This window comes from Alexandromys fortis, unplaced genomic scaffold, assembly GCF_014885135.2.
Source record: "Alexandromys fortis isolate MF-2015 unplaced genomic scaffold, M_Fortis_MF-2015_v1.1 scaffold_1, whole genome shotgun sequence".
NCBI lineage: Eukaryota > Metazoa > Chordata > Mammalia > Rodentia > Cricetidae > Alexandromys > Alexandromys fortis.
Genome location: NW_026067927.1, coordinates 36,229,515 through 36,244,326, shown reverse-complemented (window position 1 = coordinate 36,244,326; position 14,812 = coordinate 36,229,515). Strand labels below are relative to the sequence as shown.

Here is a 14,812-nt window from a genome sequence, read left to right as displayed (position 1 = left end):
CTTTTTTTTTTTTTTTTTTTTTTTTTTTTTTTTTTTTTTTTTTTTTTGAGATAATGTTTCTCTGTCTATGGTCCTGGATGTCCTGGAACTCACTCTGTAGATCAGGCTGGCCTCAAACTCATAGTGATCCATTTGCCTCTGCCTCCCGAGTGCCACCACCACCACCAGGCTATATACCCCATTTTAATTGGATCATTTGTTTTCATAATGCCCAATTGTTTTTAATTCTTTAAACATTTTAGATATTTACTGTAGGTGGACTTTCTGCCTCATCAGCCACCTCCCAAATAACCACATGGAGATTTATTAATTATGATAGCTCGGCCAATAGCTTGGGCTTGTTTCTAACTAGCTCTTATAACTTAAGTTATCCCATTTTTATGTATCTGTGTGCTGCTCTGAGGCTTGTTAACCTCATACAGATTGTCCATCCTGTTTCCCTGCTTCCTCCATGTCTCCTCATGACTCTGCCCTTCTTCTTCCCAGCATCCAGTGTACCTGGAAATTCTGCCTAGCTTTTTATTAAACTAATCACAGTGACATAGCTTCACAGTGTAAAGGAGTATTCCACAACAATTAACCCTCTATCACATGCATAACTGGCATAAATCCTTCTCCATTCTGTAGTCTGCTGCTTTGAACTGACCACATGATGTGAATGTGGCTTGCCTGACAGCCATTGCTTCCTGGCCCCTGCTTCTGGCATTTGTTAATGTAACAGATCCAAATTTTTTTTCTTGAATAGCATATGATTCCTGCACTATGCTGCTCAGGGAACGATGGGCATACTCTTCTTAATGTAACGGTACCAGGCTGCAGTATTGTCCCCGTGTGGCTTCTGCTCCTTTGTGAATTATGTCAGGTCAGCTAGCAGCACATTATTGTCCTTGCCTTTTCCGGTTCACCTTGGGCCCTTGAAAATATTCCGGAGCTCTTGCTGCGCGCCTGTGCCCCAGCTGCGGGCGCCGAGCTCCCTCTTGTGGAGAGACTAGCAGTCGAGCCTCTTAACTAGTTCAGCAGCAAAAACGTAGGCCCTGGGGATTTTTCAGGTTTTGAACAGACTTCTTTTCTGGTGGAAGCAGCTCCGAGATGAAAGCCTCTTTGTTTGAATCACACACTGCAGCTTGTTTTATGCCCAAGCATCACCATAGCTCCGACTAACCCGTCCAGGCCGGATCGTCCCCACCGGAAGTCCCGCCCCAGCCGCCAGGAACAGACAGAATCTAGCTAAGAGGAGATGCTGTAGCTGAGGTTGAAGATGATGCATTGTAGTTGACATTTTTTTAAAAGAAAAAAAAAGAATTCATTTCGGTATCCGTTTGACGGAAGAATCCACTTATTATTTCATAACACTGAAATGTGTTATTTATCCATAGAGGGCAGCAACTGTTTTGGAAAGCACATACTTGGTTCTCTTGATCTGCCTTTCGTGGGCTTCTGAGTTCTGACCTTGGTGAGCATGTAGTCTGTGTTAATGTATTCCAAGTGTAATTTGGAAAGTGCCGCATGAAACTCGGTGGCACAGCTTCGCTTACTGGAGGTTTCTAGTCTAATTATTCAGCACTCTAGCTCTGAAAAGAAAGAATAAAATTCTTCCCCCTCCAGCTCCCTTGGGGTGCCAAAAATTGCCGTGTAATATGCTTTCTATTTGCACTTACTGGCTCTGAGAAGGACCCCATACCCCCAAATCCAATCTTAAAAATGGCAATAGTAATATCTGCACTACAGGGCTGTTGTGAAAATCACAGCTAATTTACTGAGAGGGCTAATTTCAGTTTCTCAATGTTTCTCATTTAAGCTTCATTCAGCAATTCTCAACAGGGATGCTGCTGGCTTTGTCAGCGGGGCAGTTTTCACCGTGTGGTGCAGTCTAGAATGTTCTGAGATGTTCGGCATCTAAGGGGTACTCCTACCCAGTCACTGTGACAAGCAGGCACCTTCCCGGGGGGGGGGGGGTGCTGCCCTCACCCAAGACTCACTGTCCATCCTGACTCCTCGTAGGTAGCAGGTCTGCAAGGGATGCTGGTCCTTAGACTTAGGTCAGCAGTAGCACAGTAGGGGCCCAATGCAGGTTCACTCTGCTAGAGGATGCCTGTAAGGCAGCTCAGGCCCTAGGACTCTCCAGCACTGTTGGGGCAAATCCATGTGGATGGTCACCACCTCTAAGACCCTAGCTGAGTTAGGAAAAAAAAAAAACCTGCCAGCACCCACTCACCTCCTCAGGGAGGGGGAGGAGAACAAGATTATGATCTCAGGCAAACCCTTCAGATTCCTGCTCCCCAGAGGAGCTTGTTTGTTTTGACTCACAGAAGTTTCTTCAGTCACCTCACAGGCATTTCTCAGTGCCTGCTCTGTACCAGATTGTTCTGAGCATGCATGACTTAAAGGCCACAGTCCATGAAGGCTCATGAGATTGTCTGTCATGGTCACATGGGGACAGCGTGTCTCAAAAGAGCCAGTTAGACTGATCCTAGGCCCAATGCTAGTCACCACTGCTTTGTCAGGCTTCCCCAGTGAGCGGCTCAACTCCTGTGTGTGGAGGAGGGGACTTACTGGTGAACACTGTGGCAGCTGTTTTAATAGATGCACACAGGACAGACTCCATGGCAACCTACAGGGTCAGAGGAATCCCACCCAGCCTGCAGGACTCACAGCACCTTCTGGAAAGAGATGATTCTAACAGAATCTTGAAGGATGGTTGGGAATGAATCAGACCTGAAGTAAAGGAAGCATGTTCCAGGCACGTGAGCATCTTCTGTGTACTGGACTACCTCAGAGCAGAGATGACCAGAGAATGGCACATGCTTCCTAACGGGTCTGGAGAGATGATGACTCAGCAGTTAAGAGCGCTTGCTTCAGAAGGACCTGAGTTTGGCTTCCAGCACCAAAGTCAGGTTGTTCACAACCACGTGAACCACCAGTGGAAGGGTCCTGAAGCTCTCGAGTCTTCTTGGAGACCTGCACACAGAGACATAAGACAATAAAAACAAATTTTTAGAGCTACCTAACTGGGTGCTCTTCTGGAGCTGACCCCATGCCCCCGTGAGTAACACAGATTGTTTTCTTCCAGCCAGGGACAAGTGGTGGCCTTCAGACCCCCAGATCATTTCCGAAGGGCTGTATGCCATAGCCGTCGTTCTCAGCTTCTCTCGGATCGCCTACATCCTGCCAGCCAACGAGAGCTTCGGGCCCTTGCAGATCTCCCTGGGAAGAACTGTGAAAGATATCTTCAAGTTCATGGTCATTTTTATCATGGTATTTGTGGCCTTCATGATTGGAATGTTCAACCTGTACTCCTACTACCGAGGTGCCAAGTACAACCCAGCGTTTACAACGTGAGTACCTAGCACTCTCCCTCCCTGAGCCCCCCCTCCCCCAGGTTTCCTGGGGATCCTTGGGAACTTCTTGCTAGCAGCTTCTTGAAGAACCCAGGTTTCCTTGAGGATGATGTGAGTTCCATTCTTAATGGTTTAGGGTTTAGGTCCTGACTTTGCCACTATGTAGCTCTGGCTGGCCTGGAACTCCTGGTGTAGATGAGGCTGGCCTTGAACTCACAGAGCTCTGCCTGTCTCTACCTCCTATTGCTGGTATTAAAGACATGCACCATCCCCAGCCATTTCTTCATTTTTAAAATGGGAATGTATTAGTTGCTTCTTTGTTGCTACGATGAACACCAAGACCAAAGCGACTTAAGGAAGAAACAGGGACTACTTAGGTTTACCGTTTCAAGTGCGGGTTCCACAGTGGCAGCAGAGGTACGCCGCAGGCAGATGGATCAGTAAACTAAGAGACCATATGTTCAGCCACACACATGAGGTGCAGGAAAAGAGTGGGCTGTGAACTCTCAAAGCCTGTCCCCAGGGATGTACCTCTTCAGCAAGGCTACACCACCTCCCCACACCATGCCACCAACTAGGGAGGAGCCTCTGAGGGGCATTTCTCTGCCAGACCACCACAAGGGGTGATAATAACAGTTCCTACTTCGTGACAACAGTGTGAGGATTCAGCGGGATGGGGTAACCTGGAAAACATGCACTACATGGCTGGAGAGCCATGTATTTATCATGTGTGATTATTACAGCAATATACTTAACCTGCATTACTTAGGTACAGCACCCGGACAAAACCCTCATACCTCATGCTATTAGACCCAGAGACCTATAATCCAGGGGAAGTGAAATGAGGAGGAGAGGATGGGAAGAGGGCGAGCAGGGTGAGAGAGAAACAAGAGCTGGGCAAGGTGAGCACAGGCTGCTACCCTGCAAGCACCCTGAGCGTAGCAGAATTCTCCAGGGAGACAAGATGGGAGCCCGCATCTCTGAAGGGCCTACTGGAGAGACAAAGGGAACTTATCCGTCAGGTCTCTCCCGCCTGCTCGCCTGCTCTCCCTCAGGAGTCAGACTCACTGGCTCCTACACTTCCAGGGACTGGCTGAGGCCCAGGTCCGCAGCTGTCCACACCTGGCTGAGCACAGGGCAAGCTCTGAAGCTCCATGCTTTTCTACCGTCATAGGGGAGGCCCGGGCAGGGAAGACGAGAGGCAGGGGAAATGGCTGCTTCAGCTAGCCAGATGCAGGGCAGCACAAAAATTCCACACCCCACTGCACCCCAAGAAGATAAGAAACAGAGCTCATGCAGCCTGTGTGTTAAAGATCCAAAACTCCTCCCCTCCGTGAGGAACAGTGGGGTCTCCCGGAGGCCACAAGTAGCACTCAGTAGCCCTGAGCCAAACTCACACCTAGACGGACGTTACTGGCTAGTGTAATGTAAAGTCATCGGATGTATCTGAGCTTTTGTTCCACACCTGTGTTGACACAAAAACCGCAGCTCTCATTGTGAAGGAAACGGGATGGTGTATTCCAGAACCATTTTGAGTAAGCATGGCCCAGGAACACAGATTTAGGTTACCACAGAGTCCATGTTTCTACGTGGAAGCAGTTTCATGAAGTTGTATACTTCACATAACAATCGGGTCCATCAGAAAGGCAGGCACAGTGAGATGGGCAAGGTTTCCTACAGGCCCTGGATGCTAAGCTGCCGGCTTGGCAAAGGCTGGTAGACTGCTAAGGTAATCAATATTAAGAGGGTTTTTCTCTATTGTCACAAGATGTTTGTCCTGACACCTTGTGTGGACAAAGAGTGGCTGTTCTAGGTGGGGCTAGAAGTAGCCCAAGATAAAGTAACCAGCTTTTGGACCTGCAGCATCCCAGTCTTGGCACAGAACTCAAATTCTATTCAGCTGAGAAGTCTTTGCAGACACAGCTTCTTTCCAGGAGTTCTCGTCTACATCTGTAAAGAGAGAACGAGACTTGCCCACCTTACTCAGAAGTGCCCTCGCCCCCCTCAGACAGCTGAGGTGTTTCACGCAGGGTGTCTGGGCACACTGCCTCCAGTCAGTCTTTCTCCAGACCCATGACTTCTAGAACTTGCCATCGTCAAGCTCTGGCCAGAATCTTGTTACAGCTGGTCCCAAGAGGGCTAAGAACCTCCTGACCCATGTCCCCAGGAAGACCTGGGTAGCCTGACATTTCAGTTCTCCCGTCTCTGGAAATGACTGTCCTCTGAGCAATCCCCACCTTGTAACAAGGCTCGCTGGCCCTGCTCCTGGAGAAGTCACACATCAAGGAGAGATACCTGTATCTAAGAAAAAGTGGTTTGAGCTCCATGCTGCTTACCTTAGGACTGTGGGTGGCATTGCCTGCTCAGCTGGGTAGCCCTGCATGCTGCTGAGTCCTGGGGGTGAAGTGTCCACAGAGAAGTCCCTGCCAGGCCCAGTGCTGAGGATCAACAGAGGCCTGCATGCATGCAGCACCCAACGGTCAGAAAGACTAGATTTCCATCTGCTCTTAGCTGGGACTCACTGTAGCCTTGGGCAGGCTCTTACATCCCTGGGCCCTGGATTGCTGCAGCTCTGACAGAAGAGGTGTGAAGAAGGTCAGCCTCACAGGACTGTGGTTAGGGTGCAGATAGAATCAGGAGATCTAGTGCATAGAGCCTGCAGTGACTGGCAGTGACAGACGGATGTGGGGACTGAGCTGGCACTATAGGGCCCTCTCTGGGCAGTGGTCTAGCTGGCAGACTGGCCTCCATCACAGGATGTAGCCAAACTGGTTTATATTTCTCCAACACCCATTGAAGAAATGGAATAAGCCTGAACCACCCAAAAACAAATTTGCTCTGAACGCGCTGGGAGGGAGTGCGGAGGATGGGTGGGACTGGAGGATGGCAGGACAGGACGTAAAGGCGGCTAAGCAGCAGGCGCCACATTGTCGACAGATGTGGAAAGATGTCAGCCAAGAAGCAAGGGCTCTGTGTTTCCAGCCTAGCTCAGGGCCATGCTCAGAGTATTTACCCATCAAATGTCTCGCAAACAAGAATGGGGAATGAACGGGAGAATAAAGCCAGATTGAAGGCCACCTAGTAGGCCACTGGCCAGGCCATCCACAGTTTGGGCATCTGTGTTGACTTTGTCTGTTTGGCTGTTCTGGCAGCCCCTCTCCCCTCCCTGACCACGTCCACAGGAACATGAGAGAGGCCGGACTCAGAGTGGCCTAGTCCAACCACAGTTAGTTCTCAGCTAAGTGCAGTGAAGCTAATCAATAGAGGACATTAGGGCAGGGTGCCTGAGCTCGTGTCCATGGGTCATGGAATCAGGATGAAAGGTAGGATGGGGTGGGGGAGACAATAAATACACTCCATGTGCCAGGCACCAGAGATGCCGGAGACCAAACCAACAATGACCCCAGACCTCTCAGGGTGGGGAGGAGGAGCGAACGGCACAGCAGACACAATGAGGAAAGGACAGGAACGCCTTCTCCTCAGCAGTCCCTGGAAGGGCATGTGGAGCTGCGAGTGGGTTTGATTGAATGGGAAAGTCGATAGAGTGATGAAGCAAAACGAGGAAAGAATGGATTTTTGTAAATGTCACCGCTTACCTTTTGACTGCCTGCTGAAGCGTGTCGCCCCCAAGAGATTGGCGCTGGCATTAAAAATGTCAGGAGGGAATAAAGGAGGCCGTGTTTGGGGACTCAAGGTTGCCTTAGTGTTGGTGTGCTGGTGCTGAAGTTAGACACCACTGGAGTGCAAAGCTGGGTCTTCCCTCCGCCCCGCCCCCAGCACACACACACACACACCCCACAGGAAGTTCTTTCTGTAGATTCTGAAGTTGCAGGCTAAGACAGGGCTCCTCTCCTCTGTGCTCGTGGTCTTCCAAAAGCCACAGTCCTATGGAAGGGCATTTGGGTTCGAACACACTGCAAGAGTCATCTCACCCTCGTTTTTGACCTGGCCCCCAATTCCATGCCCTCTGTGTTCAGAGGAGGCTGGGCTCCCAACAGCTGCTCAGGGAATCGCTTCAGGAGGCAGCTGTTAAGATCCTGCCCACAGCCTTCTCACGGGAGCTCACCCTGGGTTAAGGGTCAAGGCAGCTCGCAGAGCCAGTGAGAATGCATGACGTACATTCTGAGAGTTCTGGGAAGAAAAGGTAAAGTAGGGTTTCCTGTGGACTGCAGCCCCCAGCCCTCAACCAAACCCTGTTCAGATTCCCAGGGTACTCGAGTTCTGAATCAAGGACCACTCACCCTTCCCCCTGGTTCCCATTTCCTCCACCCAGCAGACCTCAGGTGAGGGACTGGAAGAATGTGGGAGGGTTGAATGGGTCCATCTTCAGGTATGAACAAGGACCCAGCATCTTAGCTGAGACCAGCAGTCCTCAGATGGCATCAGGATCACCCAGGGACAGTGGCTAAATTTCAGGTTTTCAGGAGCCTGCCTCTTGGTATCTAATCCAGGCAAAGCAGGCCCGGAACACTGTATGAACTAAGTCTGCCCCTCCCTGGAGAACAGACTGTTGATGGACACAGAGATGGGGCAGTCATGGTCTTCAGGGGTGGTCAGTGGTGAGTCTCACTGCTGCAGGGGATGCACCTCCGCCTGTGTGGTCGGCCCTGTGTGGCTCAGCAGTCAGTGGTGAGTCTCACTGCTACAGGGGATGGCTCTGTACCTCTGCCTGTGTGGCCGGCCCTGTGTGGCTCAGTGGGCCACAGGACAAAACAATGAAAACCTGTGAAAGTCCCCTTGCTGGGAGGAAGAGAAATTGGCTGAGAGGAGGGAGATAAGGGGGAGCTGGGATCTGAGTGAGGTCAGAATGTGTCACACACATATAAAGTATCAATAATTTTTTTAAAGAGCCACTGGGGTTTTCATACATGATTAGGTCACAGGGTTTTTGTTTTTGTTTTTAGTGTGAATCTAAGCTGGGGGTGGCTTAAGAGGACCTGCGTTCCGTGCCCAGAACCTGCATAAAAGAGCTGAGCGAGGTAGGGAACCACAGACAGGAGGATCCCTGCGGCTCACTGACAGCCATGATAGCCCAGTCCATGAGCCCAAGTTGGTGAGAGACCCTGCTTCCAAAACCAAGGTCAGCAGCTCCTGAGAAATAGCACCCAGGGTATCCTCTGGCCTCCACACACATGCCCATGCACACACCTGTATTTGCACAGACATGGACATGCGCACATACAGCCACTCACAGGTGGATCTCATCCAGCATCATCAGCACACTAACACAGCAGGTGCCATCTGTGCTCTTCCTTTCTAAGTGGAGCGTCTGCTCGACTGCGCATCTGCCTGGTAGCTCAGACCACGCAGGCAGGTTCTCCTCAGCACAGGGAGCAGAAGGTCCAGATCCAGCAGGAGTGAGGCAGGAGTCAGATCCCAGGAGCATTCCCAAGCTCTCTGCCATCCACTTCAGAACCAAGGGTTCTCTAGGTCTCGGGGGCTTTACAGAAGCGCTTCTGTGGCAGGGCCTCCTACGAGGGAGGAACAAGCATGTGTGTGCACGTGTGTGCACAGCTGGGGCCTGTTGGACATGACAGACAGCATGCCTGCGGGCAACTGGTAATCTGTAAACCACCCCTGTTAAAAACTGGGGGTGTCCAGAAAGGAGGACAGGGACTTTGAGACCAGTCGTGTGCTCCTTGAGTCTCAGAGTAGCCAAACCGTGGATGTGGAAGGCGAGAGGAATCCGCCTGAGAGCACCCTCCTTCACAAAACTCAGGCTGGAATCATAGGAGTTTGCTGTCCTTGGGGTTGTATAGTTGGTTACATCATGGAAGTCAACAAACTTAGGCCTGCTTTTTGCCAATTTGTTTCATAGTCAACTTTGCTGAAATTCATGAATTCCATAAAGCAAAGATGTTCTGCTTGAAGAGTAAATGGGAATGTTGACATCCTGGCACTCCTGTAACAGAGTTAGGAAAACAGAGACTAAAGGGCTCTGCTCACACATGAAATTCTACTGGAAGAGACTGCAGAGGAGATAACGTGTCCTCCTCATAGGATGACACATGGATTAATGAAAATGCATCCGGGACACTGGACATTTAGTCACTGTAGGAACATCACAGAATGTACTGGCACAAACAGATAGCAGAGCCTCCTGCTTGCCTAGGCTGTATGTCACCACCAGCAGATTCGTCATTATGCAGCGTATGACCAGACAAACGCTCAGATAGGAGGGGCCAGAACCATGAGTGACTCAGGACAGACGCAAAGGGCTCTCTCACACAATACATAATGGCTCCCTGTCTCCCCAGTAGGTAGCTTGGCTCCCTCCACTTAACCCTGATCAGAGATGAAGGGTGGTCCCCGTCCACAAAAAAAATAAAAATAAAAAAATAAAATGACCGTAGCCAACCTTTTCTATAGGCTCCGTGGAAAGAGACCATCACAACATACTCATCTAATCAAAAACAGGTCTTTTGCTAACACTGCTCTATCTCCCCAGGAATTACTTTTAATGGAATAACTTTAGAAGCACTGGGCAAAATTAGAAGCTCTTGTTTTCCACGATAGCTTGAGAAATTTCCACACCCCTTAATGGGAGAATTCCTGTGTCCCACCTCGGCCCAGGAGCAGGAGGTACAGACACACTGCCTCCCAGTGGGTGCATCCTGCAATCCCGGGGGGCACTGGGCAGATGACGGGGACCCTGCAGGCTACCACACCTGGAGACCACGGCCCACTCGGCCTGAGCCTGAGTCTCGTGGTCTCTGGCTCCTTTAGAGACGGTAAGAGGCAGGAATGAGCAATGCCTCAAGCAGTCATCACAGCCTTTCATTTAACTGCATGGTTGAAAGACCGACACCAGTTTAAATAAAAGGAGGCGCTGGACTCCCCAAGGCCAAAGTGAAGACTAAAATGCTCGTGAACAACTGATGCACACTGAACTGTTTTGTGCACCTCACAAACATTGTGTTGATTCACAGCAACTTTATGAACTATAGACTTATTTCCCCCATCTTATGGCTAGGAAGAAAGAGATCCAGAGAGCCTGCGTTACTAGGCTCACCTGGGCTCAGAACCTGCCCTCCTCTGACGGCAACACCAAGGCCAGTGAACAGGAAGTCAAAACACACAGCACAGATTCATCCGTTCTCTCGTAAACACACCTTCAGTTCCTGGAGCTCCTTCTGCTCAGCCAGATAGATATCACCCACCCCAAGATAGACTTCTTTCTTCTGGGTTTTCTAATCCCAACTCCTTATTAAGGCCCAAGATAGAACCACGAGGTGATTCAGAGGCAGAGGCGGGAACTCTGGGGCAGAGCGCTCAGCAGGAACACTTTTCCTTGGACATTTGACTATCACCCTCACCCTCCTCAAGCCTCGGGATCGTTTCGGGTCCCTGAGATCCAGTGTTAGGAGAACGGCCCCCTCCAAGTGTTTTCTCCACGCCAGGCGTCTTCCTCCATCACCTGCGGGGATGGCGAGCGGGTGTTACTCCCTGGCAGAACTTAATAGGGCACAGCTATTGTCTTTATGTGAAGAACAGCCCTCTGATCTGATCCTCTTGCTTAATGTTAGCCTGCGAGTTGCACATTTGGGTAGGTAAATGAACAGAACTGAGCTGTTGCGGGGAGGGTCTGTGGCATTCTGAAGAAGCAGCAATTTTCATAACAATCGCCCTAAACTGTTGCCTTGTTGATCAGTTTGTTCTCTGAGGCGCGTGCACGCTGCCTCTTCAGGAAACCTGTTATTAAAGCCTCATTATCCAGGCGAGACAGACCTGGTGGAGAACTGATTACCTTGTCCCCGCTTTCTGCGTGACAGATCAGCCCCAACCTTCCCACGCACACTCCCGCCCAGGGAGACAAGGGTGAATCATGATCTATTCAGCGCCTCTCACAGGCTCTCGCTGCTTCCACTTGCTAAGAGTGCTTCTCGTGCTATGGTGGCCTATTGACGAAATCCCGTCCCTTCCACTGCCAGCCAATGCAGCTCGGGCTGGAGGAGCCAGAGGGATAATTTACATGAAGTCAAGCTTCTGTAGTGATCTGGCCCATAGGAAGGGAAACAGGGCCTGTTCAGGAAAATCAGTAATCCCTCAACGAGTGGCGTCATTCAATGGGCCGAGGCTTCTGAGCTGCTGGGGCTGTGGCTGTGTGTGCTGCCAGCCCTCGAAGAAGCACGCAGCAGCATCTGGCTTACAGCTTGACAGCATTCTCGCTAGCACCATCTAGATTTCTTTCAGAGTTCAACAAACCAGAAAATGAATCAAAAGAATAGCAGCCATTCGGGTGCTCTTACTATGCATGTTATGGAAGTTGTTCTTTAAATCTTCCTAGCAACTGAGCAGCAATACAGCGCCATTCTGTCCATTTCATAGTTGAGTAAACTGAGCCCCTAACAAACTTTGTAACATATTTAAACATGCACACATCGAGAATGAGTATCGGGGAGGTTCAGACCCAGACATGCATCTCTCCTTTCCTCCCACCTATCACTGTGAAGATTTCTGTGACACGGTTGAGGAACTCTGGCAAACTTCACAACCACTGGGGGAGAGGAGGCTGGGGAGCCAGCAGCTGCCATCCTTGACAACAAGGAACCCCAGATGTGGCCGATGGGGACTTTTGTAAGAGGCTTTGTGGTAAAGATCAATTAAGTCAGTCCCGGGGATTCTTTCTGAAAGGCAGCTCCGGATGTTGATGGTGATAAGAATAGACTTTTGGCCTCCTGTCCTGGGTCTTGTGGGTCCTGCAAACTCTAGGCAATGATCCAGGCACAGGGGCCCAAACCTACAATGCCAGTGCTCAGGGGGCTGGGGAAGAAGGATAGCCATGAGTTCAAGGCCAGGCTAGGAGACCTTACCTCTATTAATCAGATAAGCAAACAAATGGTGGGTGGTGATTTAGGTACTGTCCTTCCACAGGACCTTAGGGCTAGCTCAAGGGCCCAAGGGCCACGCCCTTGGGATCAGTGATGTTTTGCTGGTTTGATTCTAAGACACTTTCTTTCTAAGAACATATTATGTAGGCTTCCAACGTGTCGGTAACAAAAATCTTTCCCCGTGGAGGGCAGTGAAACTGAGTTCCTTTCATTTATTTTATTCCTGCCACACCTTGGACTAGAAGATACTAACCTGGCGTCTCACACTGAATGTACATCTCCCCAGCACACACATCCCTTTCTTTCTTAGCGTATCTGTTGTTTCCATATTGATTCCTAGAAGTGCTCACGTGTGTGTGCAGCGCTGGGAGGTGGGGCTGGTAGGATCAGGTTCAAGGCTGCCAGCTTTGGCAAGACACTGAGTTCAAAGCCAGCCTAGGCTCTAAGAGACTGTCCCCAGGACATCATTTATTGTTGGCTTTATGGCTTGAATTTAGATACCCGCACCCACAGGCCCATGTGTCTGTGTAGGTTGGTTATGGGACCTTTAGGAGATGGAGACTGGTTGGAGGAGCTGGGTTGCTAGAGGCAGGCTTTATCTGAGCCCCTACCTGCTTCCTGACCACTGAGACTGGAGCAAACAACCTCATTCTCCTGCCACCCAGTGTTTCCACCTTGATACCATCTCAAACCATGAGTCCTACCTTAAGGGGCTTCTCATCGGACCTTTGGTCAGACGAGCAGGGAAGGTTCTGGTTGCATCGACTGATGTTGCAGACCCAAGCCCGTCTCCCACTCGTCTCTGACTCACTGGGTGTTTTGACATTCGGGAGCTAATGTCTTTGTAATTGGATCTCTCGATGTTTGTATTCATAGTTTCTGAAACTCTCCCCAAGCCAAGATCATCTAGTAAATTCTCAACAACATCATATGCTAGTTTCAGTCATAGGAATTTTTTCAAATTTTAACTTTTCCATTCCACTCAGAACTTGTCTATTCAGACTGTGTGAGTCTAGGTAAAATATGATGCCTCTCACAGCTTAGTCTAGACAATCCGCAATAGATCAGCCAGCGAGGCCTGCCCCTTCAGTAATAATGGCCAACACTGGTTTGTTCACAGTGAGAACACTGAATGCCCCTATGGAGCAGATTGAGTTCAGATACAAAGCCCAGGAGCTGACCGGGGCTCTAACATCCCAGATGGTCAGTGCCCACCTTTTCTGTTGCTTCAGCTCATCCTGCCTCACACAAAGAGAAGATGGAACCACAGACTTTTTCTGTTAGACTAAAACTCTTCTCAGCCCGTCAGGAGTAAGGGCTACTCCTCTGGAGAGGAGACTTTCATTCTGGCACTCCCTGCGGTCTGGGCCTCTTGTAATTACCCTCTAGAGATGAAGCTAAGTGGAAGTTCAGAGGACAATCTTCTCACTGTAGAGGGGATGTCAAACACATACTGTAGAGGGGATGTCAAACACATACTGTAGAGGGGATGTCAAACACATACTGTAGAGGGGATGTATGTCAAACACACTGGGTTGGAGTCTCAAGGTGAGCACTGAGCTGTCACTTTAGAGACCTCACTGTGAACACACTCACCAACAGATCACACTGTGCACACGCTCACCAACAGATCACACTGTGAACACGCTCACCAACAGACCTCACTGTGAACATGCTCACCAACAGATCACACTGTGAACATGCTCACCAACAGACCTCACCGTGAACACATTCACCAACAGACCACACTGTGAGCACATTCACTAACAGACCTCACTGTGAACATGCTCGCCAACAGACCACACTGTGAACACATTCACCAACAGACCACACAATGAACACACTCACCAGAACATAGTCTTCTAGATGGGCCACTCTGCTTCCTCTGGTTACAGACAGAACACCCAGATGAAGGAGCTGGGACTAGATGAGGGCTCACTCAGAGGTGGACTTCATAGTGATAAGCCGTACATGCTGGATCTGAGCCGTCTTCCCGAACTGGAATGTAGATGGTTTGTTCTGTGTGTGTTCCATGTGGCTCACTGGTGTCAGCTGGGGACCTGTTGGCCAATCCAGGGTAAAGAACAGAAAGTGAGGCTGGGTGAAACCTCTCACTGTCACAAGCGTTAGCCATGGTTTCTGTTGTTCAGGACGAGTACACAGTCCTGGGGCAGAACCGATTGCCCAGTGTGTTGGGTCCATCGGGTCCCGTGAGAGGGATCTGCTGTGCAAGGAATGGAGCGCTGCTGGTGCCTTCCAGTTTAGGATCTGGGGCTCATCCATTGTGTGGGACTCTCTGGGCCCTTGTTCCTTTCTATAAAGAGAAAAGGGAGTAATTCCTTCATAACAGTACCTCAGTGAATCCTCACACACAGTGACGCCATGTCTTCACACAGAATGGACTTGACATCTTGTGTAAGGAAACCATGTTCCCTAACGACAGGAGCGTTGGGACCCAGAGTTCTCAGAGATGGCTCTGTATCCAGTCTTCACTTCAGAGCCTGCTACTGAGCCAGTCATAGTGCTGCACGCCTTTAGCCCCAGCCCTCTGGAGGCAGAAGCACAGGCAAGCAGATCTGGTTCAGTTCAAGGCCAACCTGATCTACACAGTGAATTCCAGGCCAGCCAAGGCTACATAGTGAG

General features: G+C 50.1%; 1 protein-coding gene across 1 annotated transcript in view; it reads left to right on the top strand.

The window, feature by feature from the left end:
- The window catches only part of Trpc7 (transient receptor potential cation channel subfamily C member 7), a 113,084-nt gene that overhangs the window by 84,030 nt on the left and 14,242 nt on the right, over positions 1 to 14,812 (top strand). Inside the window, exon 10 of the mRNA XM_050143767.1 lies at positions 3,071 to 3,335. Coding sequence (XP_049999724.1) covers positions 3,071 to 3,335 — 265 coding nt within the window. The remainder of the gene's footprint in view (positions 1 to 3,070; positions 3,336 to 14,812) is intronic.